General features: G+C 52.6%; 2 protein-coding genes across 3 annotated transcripts; one reads left to right on the top strand and one right to left on the bottom strand.

The window, feature by feature from the left end:
* The first annotated feature begins 307 nt into the window (after positions 1-307).
* On the top strand, positions 308-5,124 carry CKMT1A (creatine kinase, mitochondrial 1A). 2 transcript variants are annotated; one of them, XM_068991259.1, is made up of 9 exons: positions 308-464; positions 1,045-1,289; positions 1,491-1,586; positions 1,969-2,190; positions 2,341-2,426; positions 2,532-2,655; positions 4,336-4,470; positions 4,674-4,799; positions 5,011-5,124. In XM_068991259.1, exons 1-9 carry the CDS (start codon positions 308-310, stop codon positions 5,122-5,124), a joined length of 1,305 nt encoding a protein of 434 aa, XP_068847360.1. The 2 variants fall into 2 exon arrangements, with proteins under 2 accessions (XP_068847360.1, XP_068847361.1); XM_068991260.1 differs by having other exon boundaries at positions 308-456; positions 1,091-1,289.
* Positions 5,125-5,513: 389 nt separating this feature from the next.
* On the bottom strand, positions 5,514-22,731 carry STRC (stereocilin). The gene is made up of 29 exons (XM_068991245.1): positions 22,689-22,731; positions 21,644-22,429; positions 21,530-21,554; positions 19,362-20,613; positions 18,073-18,135; positions 17,878-17,988; positions 17,540-17,706; positions 16,988-17,174; positions 16,736-16,851; positions 16,356-16,488; positions 15,799-15,981; positions 15,477-15,515; positions 15,156-15,323; positions 14,949-15,014; positions 14,346-14,471; positions 14,004-14,062; positions 13,124-13,247; positions 12,898-13,010; positions 10,277-10,412; positions 9,708-9,904; positions 9,437-9,527; positions 9,066-9,222; positions 8,196-8,365; positions 7,400-7,555; positions 6,660-6,802; positions 6,324-6,472; positions 5,999-6,096; positions 5,771-5,918; positions 5,514-5,602 (listed from the first exon to the last, which is right to left on the bottom strand). Exons 1-29 carry the CDS (start codon positions 22,729-22,731, stop codon positions 5,514-5,516), a joined length of 5,295 nt encoding a protein of 1,764 aa, XP_068847346.1.
* Between the last annotated feature and the right edge of the window lie 2,193 nt (positions 22,732-24,924).

The raw sequence follows: 24,924 nt of genomic DNA on the forward strand, positions 1-24,924 counted from the left end.
CCTACCTCTGCCCCCGCACACCTAGCGCGGTGGCGGGCGGGAAGGCGGGGCCTGCACGAGCCCCACCCCTGGAGACTGCAGCGCTGCCTTCTCCTGCGCCCGCCTGCCGCTAGCTCATTGCGCCTCTCCTGCAGTCTGATCGGCACCGGCTTTCACTCCCGCTCCAGCCTCCACTCCAGCTCCCATTTCGGCTCCAGCCTCGCACTCAGCTCCGGCTCTCAGCCTGTCTGCATCGCCCCCCTCCTCGCGGCTCCTGCCCTCAGCCAGCAGCTCCTGCCCTGAGATTCCGTAGGCAGACCCTCAAGCCATGGCTGGTCCCTTCTCTCGTCTGCTGTCTGCCCGCCCCGGGCTCAGGCTCCTGGCTTTGGCTGGAGCTGGGTCTCTCGCCGCTGGGTTTCTGCTCCGATCGGAACCTGTTCGAGCCGCCAGTGAACGAAGGAGGCTGTATCCCCCGAGGTATCAGTGTCTCAGGCGCTCCGGGGGACGGGGGGAGGGGGGAAGGTCAGGCAGGTGGTGATAGGGGTGGAGATGAGAATCTGGGCAATAGAGAAGGGGTATAATCACGAAAGGTTCTGGAGTGGGGCGCTGTGCAGTCTGGAAACCTCACTGGGGTGGCGGTGGGGGGAGGCCAAAAGCATTAGGTGAAAGCATTCCTGGGGACTTGGAATCCGCAGTTCCCGCCCCCAAGGCCAGCTCTGGCTCTGCGAGTTCTGGCTGCACCTACTCTGCTCAAATTCCTAATTGAGAGACCAGGAACTATCCTTTCTGCTCTCCTCCATCTCCCTTTCCTGCTGTTCTCTCCGGTTTCCTGAATTCCCCTCCTTAGTCTTTCCCCTCCCCCATTCCTAATGCTGCTTCCATGGGAGAAAAGAACCGAGCAGATATGGGAGAACTGAGCCTCCAGCCAGAGGAAGCTAGAACTCTTGGGAAAGAATAGATCCTGAAAGTCCCTAATGAGATTACCAAGGTTTAGTCCCGCTCTAGCCTCCCCTCCTCCCAAGGAGCAAAGCCAAGCATGCTCCTAGCTGAGTGCACTGTGTCCAGGGCCCCTGTGCCCTCCCTCCATGGTTACTGGGTACCCCCTCCCTAGTGCTGAGTACCCAGACCTCCGAAAGCACAACAACTGCATGGCCAGTCACCTGACCCCAGCAGTCTATGCCCGGCTCTGCGACAAGACCACACCCACTGGCTGGACGCTAGATCAGTGTATCCAGACTGGCGTGGACAACCCTGGCCACCCCTTCATCAAGACTGTGGGCATGGTAGCTGGTGATGAGGAGACCTATGAGGTAGGGGGCCCCAGAGTTTCCCGGTAAAATCCTGTTCATATTCCCAGCAATCCCAGTTCCTTCCCCCGAAGCCCCTCACTTTCCCTTAAGACTGGACCATCCATACTCGTGGTTTCCGACCCGGTGAAATCAATCCACAACGAAAGCTTGGGAAGGAGTTCTCTCTCCTTAACCACCTTCTCCCTCTCAACTCCCCCGCAGGTATTTGCTGAGCTGTTTGACCCTGTGATCCAAGAGCGACACAATGGGTATGACCCCCGAACGATGAAACATACCACCGACCTGGATGCCAGCAAGGTAGGTCAAATATCCCACTTCTGATTTGCATTGCCTTTTGTACAACACACTGTTTTTTCTGGTCCCTTCAACCATAATTATTCCCTGACTCATAGTCATTATACTGCTGAGCTTTCACGTCTCAGTGTGGGGAAAGATTTGTATGTTAAGGAGCAGCCGCTGTGGAGAAGAGCGGGCGTTGAGAACAGCCACACCCCAAGATGGGCAGTGTGGGGGAGGGTTCACAATGAATGCCCCTTCAGTTGGCGTGCTTGCCCAATGGGCTGTCCTTCCAGTGCAGGCAATGAAGACTCCTCTAGTCCTTATGGTCTCTCCTTCCTAAGGCCCTCAGCTCCCCTCCACTTTGTTTCTGTGACTTACCTTAATTTCTACTATTCCCCAGATCCGTTCTGGCTACTTTGATGAGAGGTATGTATTGTCCTCGAGAGTCAGAACTGGTCGAAGTATCCGGGGACTCAGCCTGCCTCCAGCCTGTACTCGGGCAGAGCGACGAGAAGTGGAACGTGTCGTCGTGGATGCGCTAAGTGGCCTGAAGGGTGACCTGGCTGGACGCTACTATCGGCTCAGTGAGATGACAGAGGCTGAGCAGCAGCAGCTAATTGATGTGAGAGGCTTTGAGAGGGAGCTGGGCAGGAGGGGCAGATGGAAAGACAAGAGAATCAAAGGAGGCTGGGCCAGATGAGGTAGATGGGCTCTGAGAAGCCCGGGGGCTACTGTATTGATTCTTAACCCTAGTCCCTTTAACCCTCCTCAGGACCACTTCCTGTTTGATAAGCCTGTATCCCCATTATTGACCGCAGCAGGAATGGCTCGAGACTGGCCGGATGCACGTGGAATCTGGTATGAGGCTTAGCTTACCCCAGGCTCCTATAAATGCCCCTTTTTTCTCTATCTCTCCCTTGCCCTGCCTCTTAATTCCAGTCCCTGTCTCTCTCCTGCCTTCAGGCACAACAATGAAAAGAGCTTCTTGATCTGGGTGAATGAGGAGGATCATACACGGGTCATCTCCATGGAGAAGGGTGGCAACATGAAGAAAGTGTTTGAAAGATTCTGCCGAGGCCTCAAAGAGGTTGGAGAAGAATGTATAAGGGAACTAGGTGGGAGGACTTAAGGAAGAAACTAGACTATGTAGATGGAGGATATAATTTATCAACCAACCCAGGACACTTTGCATAGTGAAAGAGATTACCACCAATCACTCTAGTAGGACAATAGGTATAAATCAGAACTGTCCAGGGTATATGGTCCTGGTATATACGGACCAGGTATACATAAACCTGGGGATATGGTCATCCTAAGAATAGGAAGAGAGAATGTCAGGAATCTAAGGAAGTAAATAAAGCAGTTGCCAAATAATGCAAAGAAGGAATTGAGACAGTGAGTCAGTGCCTGGGGGCTATGTTGTGGAATGTGCAGATATAAGGGGAAGGTTTAAGCTTGGACAGATATAGGGAGTGAGGGGTTGGTATGTTCATGATTCTCATGTAACCACCCATTTCTGAGCCAAGGTAGGCCTTTACTCTAGATTCTGTCGTTCTTACTAAAGTAGCGTGTCTAGATTTTAAGCTGAATGGGAGGGAAAACAGAAGGTGGAAGATGGAATGGTTTAAGTTCCAGACGGTGTGGCTCTACATAAGGGGTTGAACTGAATCCTCAGTCCTATAGGAATTAGGTCTCCATATTTGAGTCTAGATTGGAAATTTCCATGAATCCAATCCTTATTGTATGGCCTCATATATACAGTTCTGTTTTGGACTTGTAAAGGGAAAGAATTCTCCTTCTTTTAGAATCTTTGCTGGGAGGTTCCTATTATTTTTAGCAGGTAATGGGTAACATATCTTGACTTTAGTAACATATCTTTGACCCATTGAAGTGGAAGTAGGGAAGTACTTTTTATATGTCTTAGTATTCTCATCTGTAAAACTGGGGTAAGAAGACTTCCTACATTTCAGTGGTGGGAATTAAGTGAGATAACGCATATAAAGCGTGTGGCCCGTAGTAAAAGTTCACAAGTGTTAGCTGTTGTTGTTATTCTAGATGGAAGGATTTCCTCTTGTTCAGCATTATAACATCCCCCATGCCATGGTTCTTTCTGAACTATGAACAGGGTCCCCCTTAGGTTATGTAGTGGTCTTCACGAACATTACCCTGGCAGGTCTCCAGTCTCTTCAACTCTAGTAGTCATCTTCATGATTGGGATGTTTAAGTGGAACAAGAACACGCTTCCCACACTCCTCCCCCACCCTCCACAAGTATGAGTCCAGCTCTTCTCCATTTTCACCTTTCTGCTTTCTCTTTTTCCACAGCTAACAGGCTCTCTTGCCTCTTCCTGTTGCAAAGCCTACACCCTCATTTTCTGGCTGAAAGAATTCTTCCAAGCTCTAGCTCATTAGCAAAGTAAAGATGTCAATGCATGCAGAACTCCCTGAATAATCAATCCTTTCTCAGTTCAGTTTACCACCTCCGTTCATCTCCCCAGATCATCCTTAGCACATCATTCCCTGAAGTTTCTCTTCTTCCACACAGGATATTTTTGCACAATCTCATCATGATGGGCTTGCAACATCAAAAATATCTTTTATGCATGATAATAATGAGCCATTTCCACCAAAAAAAAAAAAAAAAAAGCAGTGTCATTCTTTCACATCCCAAATCTTTGGTTTTAGACATATTTCTAGAGCTCCTATGGGTCCAGCTAAGGGAGGGTTTGCACAGCTCTGACATGTCACTAACGGCTTTGTGCACGCAGGTGGAGCGGCTGATCCAGGAGCGTGGCTGGGAGTTCATGTGGAATGAGCGTCTGGGATACATCTTGACCTGTCCGTCTAACCTGGGCACCGGACTTCGTGCAGGAGTGCACATCAAACTGCCCCTGCTGAGCAAAGTAAAGGAGTTGTGGGGCTAGAGAGGAGTGTGAGGGAGGAAGTGGCCATGTGGGGTGGGAGAGGGAGTGTGTGCTTTGGGAAGGAGCAGGCATTGTAGCTCAAGAGTCAAGGGAAAGAGCTCTGGGCAGCTTCAGGGCTCTTTCCAGGAGGACCAATCTCAGCCTCTATTGACCCTGGCCCCAAATCTCTATCTCCCCTCTAGGATAGCCGCTTCCCAAAGATCCTCGAGAACCTTAGACTCCAAAAACGTGGAACTGGAGGAGTAGACACAGCTGCCACAGGCAGTGTCTTTGATATCTCTAATTTGGACCGACTGGGCAAGTCAGAGGTGAGATTCTCAGGGATTATGGATAGGTCTGTCGGGGGGGGGGGCGGGGGGCGGTGATTTGACAAGGAGTGAGCCTCGAGAATGTAACAGAATCTGAAATGAAACTCAGGTTGACTAGGGGAAAACTGGCAATGAGTTCCCAGAGCAGGCAAATCAGTGCTAAAGAGAGTCAGGTTGTGGGAAGCAGAGATCAAGGGTCTGTATCATCCAGGTGGAGCTGGTGCAGCTGGTCATCGATGGAGTAAACTACCTGATTGACTGTGAACGGCGTCTGGAGAGAGGCCAGGATATCCGCATCCCTCCACCTCTCCCCAACAAGCATTAACTCCCGTCCCCAGCGGATGGCTCCCAGGACCTCTGCCATTCCAGTGGCAGCCCCTTCTCCTTGCCCTGGGTGCCACCATCAACCCACACCCCCCTGTCCTAGTAAAGGCTCCATGCTATGCTTCAGTTGTCTGTGTTATTTCTAATGGTGGGATGGGGAGGAACTAGCTTCCAGGAGAAAAAAAAAAAGGCAATGGGATTATTTATGATGAAAAGAGACTCCAGATATGGCATGCCAGGAACACTGATTCTCAGGTGGGTGGAAAGCATTAACATTCTACCCATATTCCATCAGCTTCCTAGGATAATTAAATTGCACTTCCATTTGCACTTTAGTCATTTTACTTCAAATGTTTTTCCCAACAAATCTCTTTAACTGCAGAGACAGGCTCATAGCAGATTGCCAAGGAAGCAGATGGTCAATGCCAGGGCCCAGGAGGGTTGTGACCAGTCCTGGAGACCCCAGGCTGTGCTTCGACCTGTAATGAGACAGAGAATGGAAGGAATATCACAACTCTGTTCCCCAGGAGCCACTGATACTTGGAGACTATTTGCCTCTAGAGCCCTTCACTCTCAGATCTCCCTGAGTTAGGGCTCTGATTCCGGGCCAGGAGTTCGGGAGTCAGTTTGTGCAGTTAGGGACTCACCTTCCTGCTCCAGGCTCTCCATCCCCTCATACTGGGCCCATGCAACTGCTCGTCGCTGCTCGGGACTCAGAAAGGCCATCTGCTCGGGAGTGACAGCCACGGCCTGAACACTGGTGAGACTAGATAGCTGGGTGGGGCTGAACACCACCTGGGGATGGGAGCAGGCATTAGGGCATCCTTTCTGGCCCTCTTCTGTGGTCACTCAGACCCCATCCCAGCAGTGCTTACAGCAAATTTAGGAGCAGGGATGACAGAAATGGCCAGAGGGGTAAGGCCCTGGATCTGTCCTCGCAGCAGTGCGGAGAGAGCCAGGTCTGGGATTCCAGCTGTCAAGGCAAGTGGGATGGGCCTCCAGATGTTATCCTACCCTGGCCTTCTCTAACTACTCCCAAAATACTCTTCCTCAGACCTTCCCCAGTATGTCTCTAACCTCTTATCTAGGTGCCTTAGACTCCCACCTTAAGATTTCAGAGAAGTCCTCCACCCAGTCAATTCACGACATGGAAACTGGCCCCTGACACCCAGCCCCAGCAGTGGCCCAGTCTCCCTATACCTGCTATTGTGCCAATTTCAGTGAAGATCTCGGGCCCCCAGTTACTGACTGGGCCAAAGCCACCAGGCAGCACCAGGAGCTGGGCCAGAACCTCCAGCTGCTCTTCAGAACATGGGAGATGCAGGTGGCCCAGGAAGAGAGCTGCTTGGCTGTGGAAGAGTGGGAAGAGAAGGGAGGAGGATTCAGCCCCAGTGACAGGGTCCATGGTCATGAGTTGGCGGTAGCAATGACTTTAAGCAAGATTGCTTCCTCCACAGGGTCACTCCCGCATGATCCTTCCCCTGTGAGCCCACCTTCCCCACAGGACCACAGCCCACACCCTCCTCTACGTGTGACCTAAACTCCCAACTGCTGATATGCTGTAGCTCCTCAGGCCGAAGTCCACAGACTGTGTAGCCCAGTGCAGTCAGGTGGAGGAAATCCAGGCGGCTCACGTGTCGACCACTCTGCCGCAGGAAACTGGAGACCACCACCCGGAGCTGGAGTCGGGGTGGAGATCACAGGATAAGGAGAAAAGTCATGAGGAATTCATGGATGGGGAACTAGCTGCTTAGGGAAGGGACAAGCGCTACCGGGTTTTTCTATTAGTAAGACCTGAAGAGCCAGCGCTGTGCTGTGCTTAGTCGCCCACTCGTGTCTGACTCTGCAACCCCACAGACTGTAGCCCTCCAGGCTTCTCTGTCCATGGGGATTCTCCAGGCAAGAATACTGGAGTGGGTTGCCATTTCCTTCTCCAGGGGATCTTCCCAACCCAGGGATTGAACCCAGGTCTCCTGCACTGCAAGCAGATTCTTCACCATCTGAGCCACCAGGGTAGCCCAGAGAGCCAACAACCATGGGGAAGTTTGAGGATCAAAAAAAGAGGATAGGAAAATAGGAGGCCAAAGGGAAAGGAGGCAGGAGGAAGTATTATGTGTCCAGGGCCTCAGTGAATAAATCACTGCTCTAACTTCCTACTAGTATGGAGTATTAAGAAAAGATAGAAAGCATGGCCAGGTATGGTCACAAGACAAATTCCTTGGGAGTTAGATGGCCTGGAGGCATTCGGAAGGTGGTAGAGAGGAGGAAGATGTTACCTGGCTGGAGCTCCAGCCATCTATCTGCCCCAGGGTGCTCAGCACACCCCAGTCCACCAGGCTCAGCTCCTGGAGTTCCCGTTCTCCTAGACCTATTAAAAGCCGACCCAGCTGCAGGATCTGCTCAGGACGGAATCCCCGGGGGGGACCCCACAACTGGAGAAAGAGAGGAATGGTGTGAATGGGAATAGCACGGAATTAGGAGTCAGAATGACGAGGGTCAGTCTTGCCTCCGACCTGAACTGTGTAACTCGAAGCAAATCCCTTGCTTTCTCTGGGTCTTTAGTTTCTTCAACCATAAAATGAGAGGATAGGATGAAGGTCCCTCTGACTAAGGTGTTATTGAAAGACTCTAGAGTCTCAGTAGGAAAGAATAGCAGATTCTAGTCTATGAGATCCAATGTGCACCAGACATGGGGTGGGGGTAGCAGGGGCAAGATACAGATGCCCAGACCTGATCCTCAGAGAACCTTTCTTCAGTAAGTCTACAACGGGATCCTCAAGCATTTCAAACACCTGCTCCCCAGATGATTCTTTTTTAAATAATTTTTTCCCCAGATGATTTTGATACCTGCTAATATTGGTAACTTCTGGTCCCTCTAACCATTTCACTAGCTTCCTGTCCTCAGTATCCATCCCCTCTGACTTCCTACTCAGGATCCAAAACTTTTTTCATTCTTTTATGTCCTATGTCCCCCCTCTCTCATGCAGCTATCCGTTTCCATGTGTCCCATACCACACCCAACCAGCTTCCTGTGTTCAATCTCCAACCCTGACTGGACTCTCCATCACTAACCTGTTTTGCCTTGCCCATTGCTGCCCGGAGTTCCTCAGGCCCAAGTCCTGGGTCTCCTGCAAATAGTGCGAGGCAGTCCTCAAAGTCCAAGAGCTCCATCTCTGCGATCTGGGTTGCAGACCAGGCTGATGGGAATGTCCCTCGTACATCTGCACAGTTTGGCACAGGTTCTGAAGGAGGAAGGCAGGGTCAGGCGGTCAGTGAAGTACTAAAGCATGCCAGTGGTCAGGGCCAGGGGCATGAAGGGTGGGGGCCATGGTGGCTGGGGGCCTCCTCTCAAAAAAAAAAAAATCCCAGAGAGATATCTGTAGATGGAACGACCCATCCAACCTTTAAAGGACAGGCTAATATGGGCAGTATGGCTCAAGGGATTACTGTAGTGTGAGGTTCGTAGGACTCAAAGATATTAGAACGGGTGACTGGGGAGGAAGAGCCCCTCATTGTATAGATGGAAGGGCTTGCCCAGGGACTGAGTGGCTGATCTAGGTTGAAACCCAGGTTCCTAGCCCCACAGTGTCACCTTCCTCCATCCTAAGCATCTTCCCAGCAGAGAGCGCCACACTTATCCAAGCCTAGAGCTGGGTCAGCTGTTAACAGGGCTAAGAGAGCAGGGAAAGGGGAGTCCTGGGCTAAAAACTTAATGAGTGATAAATTCACAGAGGTATAGAACCCTACAACTGGAAGAGCCCTTGAAGATCATCCCTCACTGCTCTGGGCTTTATAGATTAGAAAACCCCAGCCTGGAGTGACGCTGTACAAATCTGCTGAAAGCAGTCTGATTGCGTGGTTGAATACTTTCTGTACCCCTGCGTGGTTGAATACTTCTTCCTGTACCCCTTGCTGGAAGTATGGGCATCCGGGCCGTCTCACCTGGGAGGTTCTCTGCAGCAGGCCGCACAAGCCCAGCTACCAGCGCTGCTTTCTTGGGAGCGAGCCGTGGCCCCGCACACAGCTGTCCAGCTCTGCTCTGATCCCAGCTCTGCTGTTTCTCGAGGAGTCTCTCCAGGGTCTCTGGGCCCAAGGCCTCCTGGAAGAGAAGGTGGAGGGAGGGTGGGCAGAGCCAGGCACATCAGGAGCAGCTGCTACAGCTGTAATTCCGAAATCCTGTCTCTCTTCAGCTTCCTCCCCCAGATTTGGGCTTCACATCCTTTGCCTTCAACTTCCTTGGCCTTAGCGCCCCTCTGAACTAGCTCCCCAGTCCCCTCTCTGCTCTCACTCCCTCCTGTGCTCCTTCACCTCACCCTGGGGATCAAGGAAATAGCCTCAGGAGACAGAGTGAATACTAGGCGTCCTGCTTGCTCGACTTCATCCTGGCTCCATAACTCCGGTTTCCTGAGGGACAGAAAGAAGATCAGGATGCTGAATGGGCTGTGAGGAAGAGGAAAGACCCGCTGAGACAGGGGACTCAGGGCTCCAAGGGCTTCTGGCATACTGAATGGGCTGCCACTGAGGAGGGTGGCTGAGAGGGTGGGTGAGGACGAGTTAGAATCTGGACTTCCCGGAGGCCCATACCCAAGAACAGGCTCCTGCAGCAGCAGCCGTCCCAGCTCTGTGGCAAACGGCCCTCCGAGGCAGAAGCCTTGCAGCTGACTGAGGTGGGCCAGCAGGATCTGCAGGGGGATCCGCCGTGTGCTCTCTATGCCCAGGAATCCAACCAGGGGCCCCAAGGTCTCCAGCACTTCCCTTGACACTGTTGTCTCCTTTGGGGCCTGGAGGGGGATCAGACCTTGGGACGACACACCTCTGACTCAGAGGACCAGTCTCTTTGATCAAGACACAAAGACGTGGTCTCCCTCTAGCCCCTGATCCAAGATCCTATGAAGCTTATTGCCACTGTCCACTTCTCTAAACTATGAGCCCAAACAGGAGCGGGTGGAAAGATTGGGAGGTGGACTAAGGAATTTTTAATACTCCAAGGGATGTGGACAAGAAACATGAAGCAGACCATCAATGAATGGAACCCAAAGGCAGACCTAGGGCCCTGCAGCAAACATTTGAGTCTGGGCCTAGAAGACAGAGCATTGTCTGAGTGGTGACAAAGGCCCAGGCCACTGTTCTGAGTCTGGTGGGGGGACTCTTACCAGCTTTTGTAGTGCCCGCTCTGCCAGGGCTGCCCGGTGGAGTGGGGTCAGGGCCAGCAGCTGCTCTGGAGCGCCTCGTACCAGTTCCACCACTAACATGATGGACTCATTGGACAGTCTATCCATAAGCTTGACTCTGTAGGAATTTGACAACAGGAGGACTTGGAACTGAGCCAAGCTGAGAAGGGAACCACAGAATGCCCCATTCCCCAGACAAGAGGTAACACCAGACCAAACCCTGTGGCCCTGGATAGGAACTGACATTTAACAGACCCAGATCCAATTTCCACCTCAGTGCTTACAGGGAGAGAACAATGGGAGAGACCTATTTCTAGTCTTCTTGAGAAGAATGACGAACAATCCTACCTCATCTAATAGAATAAAAAAGCCCAGATGTTAAATATCATTAAATCCCCTCCCCCATTTTATGGATTAAAAAATAGGTTCATATGGACTTTCCTGGTGGTCCAGTGGTTAAGAATCCACCTTGTGACGCAGGGGACGTGAGTGTGATCTCTGATTGAGGAACTAAGATAATGCCACAGGGCAACTACTGAGCTCGTGTGCTCTGGAGCCTGAGAGTCACAACTAGAGAGTCCGTGCACCACAAAGGAAGATTCCACTCGACCCAGTGAAGATCTTGAGTGCTGCAACTAAGAACCGACACAGCCAAATTAATTAATTAATTAGAAAAGAAGAATCCACCTTCCAACGCAGGGGTTCAATCCCTGGTCAGGGAACTAAGATCCCACAGGCCACGAGCTGAAATGAGGACCCAGCACAGTGAAAAAAAATTTTCCTTAATTTAAAATAAATAAATAAAATAAAAAATTAAAACAGATTCACAGAGAGGGGTCTTGCTCTCAATTCCTATTTCCCACAGGATCACCCTTCCTCTATTTATTGTGAGAAGGTCCCCTCTGATTTGTATAGTACTATACAATTGACCTGGGAGGAGGGCATGGCAACCCATTTCAGCATTCTTGCCTGGAGAATTTCATGGACAGAGGAGTCTGGCAGGCTACAGCCCACAGGGTTGCAAAGAGTCAGACATGACTGAAGTGACTTAGCACTCATGCACCAAAGTTCTTTTAGGTGTTATCTCATTTGATTTTCATAGCAAAACCTGGGGGTAAGAGGTATTTTAGAGAAGGAAATGGCAACCCACTCCAGTACTCTTGCCTGGAGAATCCAATGGACAAAGGAGCCTGGCAGGCTATACAGTCCATGGGGTCACAAGAGTCGGACATGACTTATTGACTAAACCACCATCACCACCAAGAGGTAATTTCCTCATCTCTCTTTCACAGACAGATTTGAATGGCATATTTAAAAAGCCTTTTTGCAGAAAAATCAGAGTGATACTCTATACTCTACCTAAGGTTGCCAAGTCTGGAACTGGGCCAAGTAGTACAAAAGCCCAAATCTGTGGAAAGACCTTTAAAAATGTAAGGATAGGGTCAGCTTCTTCCCAGAAAGACTGACTGGAGTCAGCCTTTTCCTTCTCTGATTTACAGTTCAGTTGGCAATGGGATGGGGATGGAGACGATATGGGGGAAAAAAGCCTGTGAGTTAGATACTCATAAACTCCAAGTCTCTAGTTTAGGAGGAGCCTTGGAGAAGGAAATGGCAACCCACTCCAGTATTCTTGCCTGGAGAATCCCATGGACGAAGGAGCTTGGTGGGCTACAGTCCACGGGTAGCAAAGAGTCGGACATGACTGAGCGACTTCAGTTTCACTTTCACTTTGGGTTCATCAGTCATCTCTCTCCTCACCCATACTTCAGTCTGCTCTGTAACCTTCTTGCTGCGGGGCCATCCAGACTAGGCTTGACTAGCTCAATGACCAGAACTCACCACCACAATCTTCCTCATATTGTGCAAAACTCTGATTTTCATTCACTGGTGCTAGTCCCGCCCAATGGGGTCATTCAGAAACATGCCGATCTATTTTCTATTTGATGGCTCCTGGGGTATTTGAACACATTTATCACATGTTTCGGAGGAGCCTGCAGGCTATAGTCCATGGAGCCACAGAGTCAGACACGACTGAGCGACTTCACTTTCACTTTCACTTTTTCTCACATGCTTCATTCATTTTCCCTTTATTTACTCCTCTGAACATACTGAGAACACAGTGCCCTAAGGAGACCACAGTCCTGTGGGGGCAGGATTGACCATTGCTTCCCTCATTTTATATATTTAATTTTAATTACTTTTTTGGGCTACCCCACACAGCTTGTGGGATCTCATTTCCCCAAACGAGGACTGAACCCAGGCCACGGCAATAGAAGCCCAGAATCCTAACCACTAAGCCACCAGGGAACTCTCACTTCCCTCATTTTACATATTCTACCACTATTAATAGGGCCTAGGTTATATTAAGACTGCTTGGCAGGTCACGTCACAATATTGCCACCTTCAGCTGCCCCATTTTGGGGGTCTTGTTGGGGGAGCCAGTCAACACCTAGAGCAACTTTGAACAGCATCCTTCACTTTAGGCTGTAACTGATGGGAACAACCAGACAGAAAAGCACCACCTCTGTGGTGTTTCCCAAGGGCAGATCTTCCACCCCAGGCTGAGCCTTCTGAGAATCCAGTATCTCCAGTTGTAGCCTTACGGTAAGTCCAGGAGGATCTTGGTGTCCAGCCCACTCAGCTCTGGCCCGAGGGTTGGCAGCTCTGGCTCTGGCATTGCCATCCTCCTCTGTAGCTCTGCCCAGATACAGGTCCTCTGTGGGGCAGAGTAGGGAGGCAGGTTCAGGACAGAGGTGAACAGTGAGCCTCGGTTCTCTACCCGGGGTTCCTGCCTCCCTGCTCCCACTAATGCCCAAGCACCCGTCTCACCAGGCTCCCTCGGACCCCAGTGGGCAGTTGATAGATCATGTGTACCACTTCAAGGAAGTCTGCCATCCAGTTGATCTGCTGCAGAAACTCACAGGACATGCCCCCTGCCAGTGTACCCAGAGCCCTGGAGGTGTGTGAGTAGGCACATGCTCATTCAACACATGCCACAGCCTGTCTGCTCCTTATATCAACATTCTCAACACAAGGACAGATGCTCATTTACGGTAATTTGCAGTTTGAGAAATATCTTTCCCATAGATATTCTCATTGGTCTCCCACACCATTATTGTTTATCGAGTGACAGTCCAATATCATCCTACTAGAAATGTGGTCAACTGAGGCTAGAACCACATCTTCAGAAGCCCATGGGTTTTTAGCTGGGGGGTGGAGGTAAGGTGATCCTTGCTCCTGTTAATTCCTGCTTGGTCAGTGGCTCTGAGGGGTTAATCAGCAAATATCTATCAGAAGCTTACACTGGGCCAGGCACTGTGTTAGGTACCTTATATGCCTTATCTTGTTTAATCTTTACAACTACCTATGAGGTAGGTACCATTTCAATACTTATTCTAAAGAAGGGGAAAATGAGGCTTAGAGAGGTTGAACATCTTGCTCAAGATCACGAAGAGGAGACAGGGCTAGGACCTGAATCTGAGTCTTCTCAAAATCCCTGAGATCCACTCAGGATGGATGCTGTGCTCTAGAAGGGCAGGAGGGTCAGGAGAAGAGGAACCAGGAGAAGACCCACAGGCTGACCTACAGGTCACTGATCCTCATACACCTCCCACCCCCACCCCCGGATATCACATGGTGCCTGGCACACCGTAAGTGCTCAAAAAAATGTTAGTTGAATTAAACTCACAGCTCATTACAAGTTACTCACTGCAGATTCCTGAGGGTCAGGTTAGTGGGCACTTGCATCTTCTCCCAGAGAAACTGTGCCTACAAGAGAAAGAAAGAAGAGCCGCTTCCCAGCAGAGATATTGCCCAGGAACCTAGGATGCCTTGGACCCAGGGCTGCCACTTCACCCTGTGGGCCCCACCAGCCTCCTACTCTCCCCAGTGCCCACTCCCTGGGAAAGAGAGGCAAATGGGGGGAAAGGGGAGGAGGGAAAAGCATCCTAAGGGCTGCTGGGAGTAAGGTGCCCAATCTAGGGCTGAGGGATGGGTAAAGGAGGTGGAAAATGTTGAGATAAGGGAGTTCTAGGCTAGTGGGAAGAATCACCTGCTGCTCAGACCAGGGCAGCTCCCGATAGCGCCTTCGGTCTGCCAGCAGAGCAGCAGAGTCCAGCTGTAGCAGCTTTAGTGGGAGCAGGGGCAGCAGGCAGTCTGGCCAGATGGTGGGGATAGGCTGTCGGAGGGGTAAAGTGCAGCAGTGTGGTGATAGGTGAGAGCGTCTGGACTCAGGCCTCAGGGAAGAAGGGGATCTACGGCGGCAGGAAGGGACCGGAAACTAGGAGAAGGGTGGAGTGGCAGGTGCCAGCCTAGCAGGGCACACTCTAGAGGCCTCGCGGCTGTGGCCAAGGGTCCCTGCCGTCTAGGCACCTGACGGACTAAACTCCCTTAGTCGCTCTGAGCCTCGGTCTCTTTGTTTGAAAGGAGGGTGACTGCCCTGGAGGATTCCTCAGACCCTCGGGGCTTTGACGTTCTAGGACATTATGCCATCCTGCGTTGGGACTGGGAGAGCTGCTAAGGTCTTAGGGGACACAGAGCTAATGTAGACACTCGGGCCACTTGCAGGGGGAGAACGGGAGGCAGTGCCAGCTGTGTGAGATAGCCCTGGGATGGGGAGAGGAGCTTAGTTGGCAGAAACCACACACACACGTACCTGTCCGGGGATGCACACAGCTGAACCGGCTCCTGCTGCACCTGTATTTTTAACACCATCTTTCACCTGCATGAGAATTGGCTGTGTATGTGCGTGTAAAAAGTGGGGAGGTTTGGGGGTCCTTCCCTGGCCATAGGGAAGGTGACCCCTCCCAACCAGAGCCCTCCTCCCTGGTCGGCTGTCTCCCTGCTGCTCTCGTACGCGTACGCGGAAGGTCTGCAGCAGGGCCGCGGTCTGGCAGGCTGAGAGGCGCGCCAGTTCAGGGGCCAGGCAGGGACAGGCCCTCAGCAGAACTCGCCTCGGGATGGCCTGGAGCGTCTGGGAGCTGAGGCCTGGAAGCAGAGGGTGCAAGGAGCAGAGTTCCTCCAAGGACAGCTGGGGAGCGAGAGAGACAAGAGGCCTGAAGAAGACAGGCCAGGCTGCAGGGAAGGGGACAATCACTGTGGAGAGAGGCAGCAGGGGTGAGAGGGAGCGAGGGAGGAGGGGGACGAAGAGCTCGGGCCTTGCGGAAGAGTTGCTGCCACTCACATCGTGCCTCGGGAGGAGCCGTCCAAGCAGCAGGACAGCCTAAGGCGGGAGGGGACAGGAAAAAACAGCGCTGAGGCCCTGGCAGCCGGGTCCTGAACAGGTCCCTAGGGCCCGACCTCCCAGACTCCCAGCTCCCGCTCCAGCAGCCTGGCTCTGGGCTCTTCCTCATCTGAGGAAGAGGGATGAGGGCGTTCTTGGGACATAGGAAAAGGAGGCTTGGGGGTGGGTGGGGTGGGAGCAGGTAACAGCATCCTTGAATGTAACTGTCTTGACTGAGGTGCCAGGGATGGAAGACGGAAGCCAGGGAGTGGGATAGGCCCACCTGGGCAGGGGTGACCCTGGCTCCTCGCAGGGCGGGAAGCATGGCCCTCAGCTGCGGCTCTGACAGCTCCTGCAGGAAGCGGAGCCCCAGTTGAGGGAAGAGAGGAGCCCAGACCCGGAGCTCCCGAGGGCTCAGCACCGCTCCTCCGGATGAGCGCAGTACCCCCAGAAGTTCATAGGCTACCTGTAACCAAAGAAGGTTTGGGTCTGAAAAGAAAAGACAGGCGAACCTAAAGCCTCTGCTCTAATCCCACATCTGGATATTCCAGGGCCTGGGCTGTGGCTTGGAACCAGGGATAGGACAGGAGCAGATTGGGCTCAAGTCATCATAGGAAATGCTGGAGATGTTGTGGACCAGATGGAGTAGAGTCAGGAAGAGGTGCTAGCAGGTATGCGTGGCTAAGGAGTAAGGAGATTAAGAACGAAGCTGCATGCGGTGGGATGAGGGTTGGCTCCAACTATGCTCCAGCTTGGCTGAGGTGACCGGGCACATCCTCCACACAGATCACCCCCCACGGGAAGCCTGGAGTTCTTAAGGGCCTGGGCCAAGGGGCTCACCCGTCCTTGTGGGCTGAGGGTCCCGTTGGCTGCACATTCCAGCAGCCCCCGTTCTACCGGCCCCATTGGATCATTCAGGGGAACCAGGCTCTGCAGCTCCTCAGGGGTCAGGAAACAGGCGAGGGGCCCCAGCCTGAGGAGGGCACGAAGCTGGCCTTCACGTGGTCACTGAGGCTGCTACTGAGGCAGGGACTGTGTGGCAGGGAGCAGCACTCTGACCGCTAAACTAGGAAACGTGGGTGCCACAAACAGGCCGCTCTCGCAGGGCCCTGTGATGCCCCAGGGCCACGCCTCCTCTGGTGCCCCTTCCCTCCTGGGACCCCAGCCTGTCCTGGCAGCTGCACCTGCCTCTCCGCCGCTCTGACCCCACAGGCACTCACCTGCGCACCTGCTCCTCTCCGTCCTGGACACTCTGGTTCACCAGGCTGCGCAGCACATGTCGGGCGTGTCCTGGCCCAAGACCTGCAGCTGGCCAGCTGTCCTCCAGGGCCTGGATCTCGGGTGGGGAAGGTCAGCTCGTGTTGGGATCACTGTGGGACACTTGTGGGGAGGGAGTCACTAGGAAACAGGTCACTGATGCCATCCCACCTGGCCGAAAGCTTGCTAGTCAAATAAATGAATCGTTCTCATACCTGGTGAGGACTGAGCTGCAGAAAGTTCTCCAGAGGGAGATGGGGGAGCAGGGGCAGCGCGGCCCAGAGCAGTTCCTGGGGCCAGGCGGGCACTTCCCCAAACAGCTCAGGGGCCAGCAGTCTCCTTGCCAGAGCCTCTTTCTGTTCAGGCCTCATTCCAGGGCTGTAATCCCGGATGGCAGCCAGGCTGGGGAGAGAGTGGGTCTCACCCCTTCGCCCTGTCCCCTGGCTCTGTGTAGCCCTGCTGTCATGGACAAGAAGGACTCCCTAGTTTTAATAGAAAGTACTGTTCTGGGGCTTCCCGGGTGGCTCAGCTGATAAAGAATCTGCCTGCAATGCAGGAGACCTGGGGTCAATCTCTGGGTTGGGAAGGTCTCCTGGAGAAGGGAATGGCAACCCACTCCAGTATTCTTGCCTGGAGAATCCCCATGGATAGAGGAGCCTGGTGGGCTTAAAGTCCATGGGGTTGCAAAAACTTGGACATGACTGAGTGACCCAGCATAGCACAGCTCCTCCCTGTCATGATCGGGAGGAGTAGTACAGAGTCCTTACACACTGTCATTGGCCAACAGGGATGGTGGGAAGCGCATCAGGTCAGAGACAGCCAAAAAGGGGATGAGTGGTGAGAGGTCAATGAAGAGCTGGGAGGTGAGGCGTGGGTACCGCTGCAGCAGTAAGGCTGTCAGGCGACCCAGGGCCTGCTCCTCAGATGGTGGCACCTGTGGGGGCACAGGAACAGATGCCAGCTCTGGAGATGCCCACTCTCCTGGCCCCGGCTCCTCTTGCATCCCTCCTTCCGCTGGAGCAAGCCTGCTGCCTGCCTGGTTCCAGGTGCTCTTGATGCCTAGACCTCCCCTGCCACCCTTGTCCCCCTCTCCCTCCATGCCCACCTGCAGCTGAGCCCAGGAGCGGTGCATGAGCGTCAGGAAGCCCTGAGCAGCCTCCCTCTCTGCTGAAAGCACCAGCTGCTGGAGGTTTTCTGGCGGCATGTGCAGGTATGCCTGGGCACGGGAGGTCATGGTGGTTATGGCCTCAGTGGGCACGGATCACCCAGCCCGCCCACACACCCTGCCCCCATCTATTACCTGCACTAGAATCTGCAGGGCCCAAACACTCTTCTCTCTCTGCAGCAGATCCCACAGGACAGGCTGGTGGGGAGACAGACAAGATGCCAGGAGAGTTGTCCCCTCTGTCCCTCCCGCAGCTTCCCCAGGTCCACTCACTAGGATGCTTGTTCTTTTTCTGAAGCTGTGTGTGTGTCTCCTTTAGGTCAGGGACCACATTCTCTAACTTCTTCTATAGCCTTTGCCATAGCTGGCTCAGTAAATATTTGGAGATATGAACCAAATTTGGAGGAGGGCATGGCAACCCACTCCAGGATTCTTACCTGGAGAATCCTATGGACAGAGGAGCCTGGAGGGCTACAGTCCATAGAGTCGAAAAGAGCCAGACAGGGCTGAAGCGACTTACCACGCACACACATGAACCAAATTACTACATTTCACTGGTCCCGAGAATTGAGAAAGGTGGGCCCTACCATGGAGTAAGGATTCTTTACATTCCCCACAGCATCTAGCAAAGTGCTTTACATATAACAGGAAGTCAGTGAATGAACGATGGTGTTCACATATTCCAGCCCCTTCACTCTACAGAGAAAACACAAAGCCCAGGAAAATCAAAGTAAATTGGCTCAAGACCACGCCTGTGGTATAGTCAAACCTAAAACTTCTCATCTGCAGTCACCCTGAATTTTTCTCATTTCTGCCTTATCTTCCTATATTTTGCCAGTTTCCAATTCTCACTCTCTAGGGACAGAATTAGACCCCTCTAACTTGATCCCTTTCCTTTCTGAAGCAGAAAGGAGGTAAATCAAAGAGTCAGGAAGAATAATGAGATAACATTTATTATATATTGTTTGTATATCATATACTAGCACTAAGCCCACGGCCGGTGTCATCTGATGTAACCCTTACAGCCACCCTAAAAAGAGTGGCACCATTATTTTCCACCATTTTTCTTTTTTTTTTTTTTTTTTCTGAGACTTTTTTTTTTTTGGCCGTGCCACACGAATGTGGGATCTTAGTTTCCCAATAAGAGGTTGAGCCGGTGCCCTTGGAATGGAAGTGTGGAGTCTTAACCACTGGACGGTCAGTAAAGTACCTCCATCATTCATTTATAAATGAAAAAAGTATTGTTCAGAGAGGCTGAAAACTTGTCCAGGGTTGATCACAGAACTAAGATGTGAACACAAGCTTGGATGACTCAGAGCTGTGCGCTTAACCACTGCACTGCTGTCTCTCAGTGAGATTGTAGAGAATTCCCATGGAGACCCTTCCCTCTGCTCTGGAAAATTTCACCTTGGCAAATCACTCACGCTGAAGCAGGCCAGAAGCTCCATCTTGCTTAAAGCGGGGCTGGAGCTGTCAGTGGGGTCAAAGCCTGGGGTTGGCTGCTCCTCCTGTTCCAGGAACTCCCCGACCGTCCGCAGCACACTGCGCCGGCCCTCTGGGCGGAAGGCATCCCAGAAGGAGCAGTTGTCTGGGAGACTGGAGAGCATCAGGGCCTGACCCAGCATTCCCTGGGCCTCATTCCCTCCGGCCCCCGGCCCCAGGAGGAAGGTCAGCAGGCGCAGGAGATAGTGTAGGCGTGTGGGGTGGGCAAGGGCTGGCACGGAGGACTGACAGTGTGGCAGCTGGGACAGCATGCCAAGCAGGAAGGGGCCCGGGGCCAGGCAGAGTGGGGACGGTCCCAGTGGTGGCAGAGAGGGCAGAAGAGGGCCCAGTAACCCCTCCAGGAAGCAGGTGTCATTTCCCCCACGACTTATCCGGCACTGGCCGGCTAGCCAAGGCCAGGAGGGCACCAGGGCCTCGTACATGGTGTCATTGGCACAGACCATCAGCAGGAAGCTGCCCCCATCTGGGCAGCGTTCCCCACACGGTCCGATGTAGCAAGGGGGGAAGGCTGTGACATCCGAGGTGGGGCCCTGGCACACATGCTGAACCCAAGCCTGGTTGCTGGGGGGCACAGCCTGCAGACTCGCCTCCCCACAAAGCCGCTCGGCCCACAGAGTCTCATTCTCCAAGAAGCAGCCCCAGAAGATCTCTGGGGTCAGAGGGACGGGGGGCAGGCCTTCAGGGCAGCTGGTGGGGGGTGGGAGCAGGCCGGCACAGAGCCGCTTTACCAGGCGGCGGTTGGGGCCCGAGAGGGTGGAAAAGGAGAGGTTGCCACAGATGGCGTCTAGGAACTGCTCAGGAAACTGGTCGTGGCAGGCCTGGAGCCAGCCTTGGGCACCCGGCGCCCATGAGACTGCATACCACACAGCTGTCTGGCAGATGGCAGCGGTGCTGGGAGGGGGCTGCGGGGTGACAGGCTTGGCGTGCTGGCAGAGCAAGTGGATGGAGAAGTTGGAGATGCTGTAGGGTGGTGCCGGGCCTGAGAGGTTCTCACAGAGGGCCTCCACAGAGATGGCCCGCCGCTGGCGAGGGCTGATGTGGGCTGAGGGCTGGGAAGTCCTAGGCAGAGGCACCCCTGTGCTCAGGCAGTGGAGGAGGGCAGGGGGCGGGGGTGGCGATCCAGACAGAAAGCCCAGTGCCCGGACATCCCAGGAGAGGTTGTGCCGGATGCCCCTGGGAGCAGAGGGAGAAGCAGGCAAGCAGCTGCTCAGTTTGCATTTCCTCCACTTGAGATTTCTGGCCCTGGCCCAGAGCCCTGCAGGGAGGGTGACAAGCATAGGCTTTTCCAAAAGTGAGGTCCCTGGGAGTGACAGTGTTACTGGTTTAAATGTTGGGATGGGGGAGGGGAGAGAGATCTGTCCCGCCAAGGCACCAAAGTCACCCGGAGTTGTCCAGCCAGAGCCCCTCTTCTTTCTCCTTTCTGCACACGCTTTTAGGTAGCTTAAATAAAACCTTTGGCTGGCCTCAGATCAGGGCATGTGCCCAGCGACTGAATATGGCCCCCTGTGCTCTGGTACTGCTGTGCCCAAACAGTAAGGGGTTGAGGAATCAAACCTTGTCCTCTCTTCCCATACTCTATCTTTATTAGTTAGCATTTATCAAGCACTATGTGCCAGGTACGGGCTTCCCAGGTGGCGCTAATGGTAAAGAACTCGCCTGCCAATGCAGGAGACATAAGAGACGCGGTTCGATCCCTGTGTTGGGAAGATTCCTGGAGGAGGGCATGGTAACCCACTCCAGTATCCTTGCCTGGAGAATCCCATGGACAGAGGAGCCTGGTGGGCTATGGTCCATAGGGTCACAAAGAGTCAGACGTGACTGAAGCACCTTGGCATGCACGCACTTCTTCTAGGTGGTTGACATATACAGTATCAACTCATTTAATCCCTTGCGAAAACTCCGAGGCAGTTAACATTACCCACAGTTCTTGAGCAAGCAAACTGAGGCATAGAATGATACTCTAACCTGTCCAAGGTCACATGGCTAGGAGGAGGTGAAGCTGGGGCGCCAACCACCAACAGTCACCCTCCCAAACCACGAAACCACATTCCCAGGCCCTGCCCCTCAGAACTCCTCTCTCCTTACTCACCACAAGAGCAGCTGCTGAAGGTTGCCTAGGAGGGAAAGGGAAAGGAAGAGGACTAACCCAGTCTCAACCTTGCTGGCCCTGCCACAGCCCAGCCCTGGACCTGGTGGCACTCACCTCCCTGGCACTGCCCATTGGCATCAGGCTCTGGCTGCCCCAGAATAGAAAAGACCTCATCCTGCAGGGAGTCAGTGATGCGCAGCAGCCCCTCCTGGAAAGTAGCATAAAGGGGGGCCCCCACTGTGCGCAGCAGACCCCCCCAAAGAGCCTCCTCAGAGCCCAGCTCCCCCACTGGGACAAGCAAACCCAGCAGACCCTGCAAGAGGTGGGGGGCTGGCTCCCTCCCATCGAGGCCCGTGGCATTGGCAGGGTCCATGCTGGGCTGTACCCGCACGAGGGCCTGCCAGCGCGTGCCCTCTAATAGCAGCAGCAGAGAAGGCAACCAGTCAGCCACCAGAACACAGTCAGAGGGCCCATCACGGGTGCAGGGGGGCCGGGTTGGGGTAGGGGGTCCCCTGGGAACTAAGGCTCCCAGCAGCACCTCTGCAAGTCCACTCAGCACACCTGCCTGGTGCCCCAGGAAGTCCCGGGGGGTCTGCTCCTGTCCCAGCAGGGCCAGCACGTCCCCTAGCAGCCCTAGCATTGGCTCCCAGTCTGGGCTGCCCCTCAGTGTCACTAAGAAATCGTGGAGCCGGAGGGCAGGGGGCTGGAGAGGTGGGGGCTCTCCCACCGGTCCCTCCCCCATTCTCCCAGGCTCAAAGGAAGAAGAAATGTTGGCCAAGAAGGCAGAGAACCGTGAATGGCTGAGGGAGCCCTGGGGAGCCTGGTCCAGAGCAGAGAGCGCTGACTTCAGGAGGGAGAGACCTGAGTCCAGGGACTGAGACCCAGTAGGGACCAGAGTCACTGTAAGGAAAAAAACCGGAAATCACCATGGGGGGAAAAGCCTGGGACCCAAATTCAGCCCTGGCCTGGAGCCCAGTCCCTGCCTGGATAAGTTGCAAAAGATGGTGAGCTGAGTCCCTTTCAACAACTCACATTAAGTCTTGGCCTGGTTTCTTAACCTTCGTTTATTTTTTTCTCTAACCAGTTAATCTCTGCATTCTTAAGTCTCTTTCCAGCAACCATCCGCATCATGCCCAGCCCAGCTCACTGTCCCCCTCACCTGCACAGGACAGCAGCAGCAGGGGCCGGAGGCTCAGAGCCATGTTTCCAGAAGAGTGCAGGTACTAGAGGTGAGTTCTGGTTATTCTTACCTTGTGTGGGAGAGCCAGGTGAGGACAGGGCACGGCAGGCAGCCCGAGCTCCGCTGACACCGTAGTGCGGCCTTTCAGGAAACAATATCTGTAACCTGACAGCAGATTTGTCACCTGAGCCACTGACTACCTGATCCTTCGGCTTCGGAGAAGGAGTGCCCCTGTCCGAGGGACCAGTGATAGCGGATCCCAGGGGACCCTGGGAAGAATCCGAGGATATAGCTCCAGTTAGGAGCCAGGGTGCAGATAAGAGGAGGCAGACAGAGATGGAGCAGTTCTGGAGATCAGGAATGTAATCTGGAAGGGTCTGCAGAAATATACATAAATAGCAACAATAATATCAGAAATATAAGGGGGGGGGGAAAGGGCCCAAGGGGGCTAAAAAGCAAGTAGAATTCAAGGGAATTGAGGAAGAAAGGGGGCCAGGAGAAAGGACCTGAGCAGTCAGATGCATACAGAGAAGAGGAAGGAAGACAAAGGTCTGGTCCAAGGATGGAACGCTTGGGAAAAGAGGGGCTTTTGATTCAGTACTCAGAGCCACAAAATGTTAAGAGTTGGGTAGGACTTCAGAGATCACACAGACCAAATCTCTCATGCCATGGATAAGAAAACAGACCCAGAGAGGAGTGACTTGCTCATTCGGTCACTCCAGGGTTTGGATTTGTCCTCTGACCTTCTTCTGGTGGCCCAGGTGAAAGCCCTTAGAAAATTCTGAGGAGAGATAAGAAAGAAAGAAACCAGGTTCAATTACTACGCAAAGGGGCTACTCCTCACACACACATGTGTATGCACACAGAGAGGAAAAGAGACACTGCTCTTAGATCAGAGAGATCCATCTCTCTGATCTGGTGAGGGTGAGAAGGTTTGTCTGCCCTCCGTTTATATATCCCCAAGGCCTTCATTTGACACCAGCTCTAAAGAGTAATTCAACACCAAGGCTTCACTCAAACCATATTCTCTTCTTCTTTCCTTAGAACTCTTCTTTATTCTATCACCCAAACCCTTATGTTCAAATTCATTATTACTGTACCTCTGTCCTAGAAGTTTCACTTAAGACCATAGAATTTTAGAACCGGAAAAGACTTGAGGAATCCTCTGGTAAAAACTTCTCATTTTATGGATGAGGAAATGGAGGCCCAAAGAAACAGAATAACTTGGCCCACGGCAATCAAAGGAGGTGAGGGCGGTGCTGGGATTTTCCAAAATGAGTCAAAAAGTTAGAACCAGTGAAATGGTCTGTTGCCTCACTGTGCCAATATTTTCTCTTTGCTCATCAAAGTTACCACATCTAGTCTGAAAAACAGAAGAATCAGAGGAAGCATACGGCCTGGGTTCCCAACAGTTTTCTACTCCTGGTTCCAACCCATCCTGCAATCCACTTAAATTTCTGCCCTTCATTCTGTAACAACCCTCTTAAAAGAAAGTCTCCCTTTTGCTGATAAGGTAGCAAAATATGACTTGACTGGATTCAAATCCTGGCTCCCACAGATACTGGCAGTGTGTCCTGGGCAGTTTCTAAACTTCTCTGTGTCGGTGTTCTTTTCTGCCAAAATAAGAAATACTAGTATGGAGTTGTCATGAGTATTAAATTTGATAAGGCATTTAAAGTATTCAGCACAGTGCCTGGCATTCATTAAAAAAAAATAATAATAACTACCTATCATGTGCCAGGCACTGTACAGAATAAACATTCACTAAATGTGACTATTATTATTAGTCTAGCTCAATGTGATTCTTTTATCTGAAGCTACAGAGTCGTAATTAATACAGAAATTGTTACCAAGAGGTAGTGTCTTGAGTGAAAGACTTTTAGAACAAGTATGGAACTAGCTGAGTCAAGCAGAGTAGGGAACAATGAGGACTTCCTCAAACCAGAAGGGGAAATTCTTGGCAGTCCCCCAGATGATGAAGCCGACTAAGCAGTCCTGTTGCTGCCAAGGATTCAGACTATGTGCCAACTGAGGGTGAAGTGCTTAGGGTGTATAGCAAATATGTCAGCCTTATTCAATATAAGCAAGTTACTGCTTATAGTCTGGTAACAGATAAACAAAAGCAAGACAAGTTCCAATCCATGGATAAGCAAATGGTAAGAGCAATCCAGAACCAACAAACTGAAGTGACAGGGGTCCAGAGCAGGTAATTAAT

Source organism: Capricornis sumatraensis, chromosome 19, assembly GCF_032405125.1.
Source record: "Capricornis sumatraensis isolate serow.1 chromosome 19, serow.2, whole genome shotgun sequence".
In the NCBI taxonomy this organism is placed as follows: domain Eukaryota; kingdom Metazoa; phylum Chordata; class Mammalia; order Artiodactyla; family Bovidae; genus Capricornis; species Capricornis sumatraensis.

Coding starts and splice junctions, on each gene's coding strand:
- CKMT1A (XM_068991259.1), top strand. CDS start 308: ATGGCTGGTCCCTTCTCTCGTCTGCTGTCTGCCCGCCCCGGGCTCAGG. Junction 1,290..1,490: donor GTGATGAGGAGACCTATGAG/GTAGGGGGCCCC, acceptor ACTCCCCCGCAG/GTATTTGCTGAGCTGTTTGA. Junction 4,800..5,010: donor ACCGACTGGGCAAGTCAGAG/GTGAGATTCTCA, acceptor TGTATCATCCAG/GTGGAGCTGGTGCAGCTGGT.
- STRC (XM_068991245.1), bottom strand. CDS start 22,731: ATGGCTCTGAGCCTCCGGCCCCTGCTGCTGCTGTCCTGTGCAG. Junction 15,982..16,355: donor CCCTCAGCCCACAAGGACGG/GTGAGCCCCTTG, acceptor CTTTGGTTACAG/GTAGCCTATGAACTTCTGGG. Junction 14,063..14,345: donor TGCCCTGGTCTGAGCAGCAG/GTGATTCTTCCC, acceptor TTTCTCTTGTAG/GCACAGTTTCTCTGGGAGAA.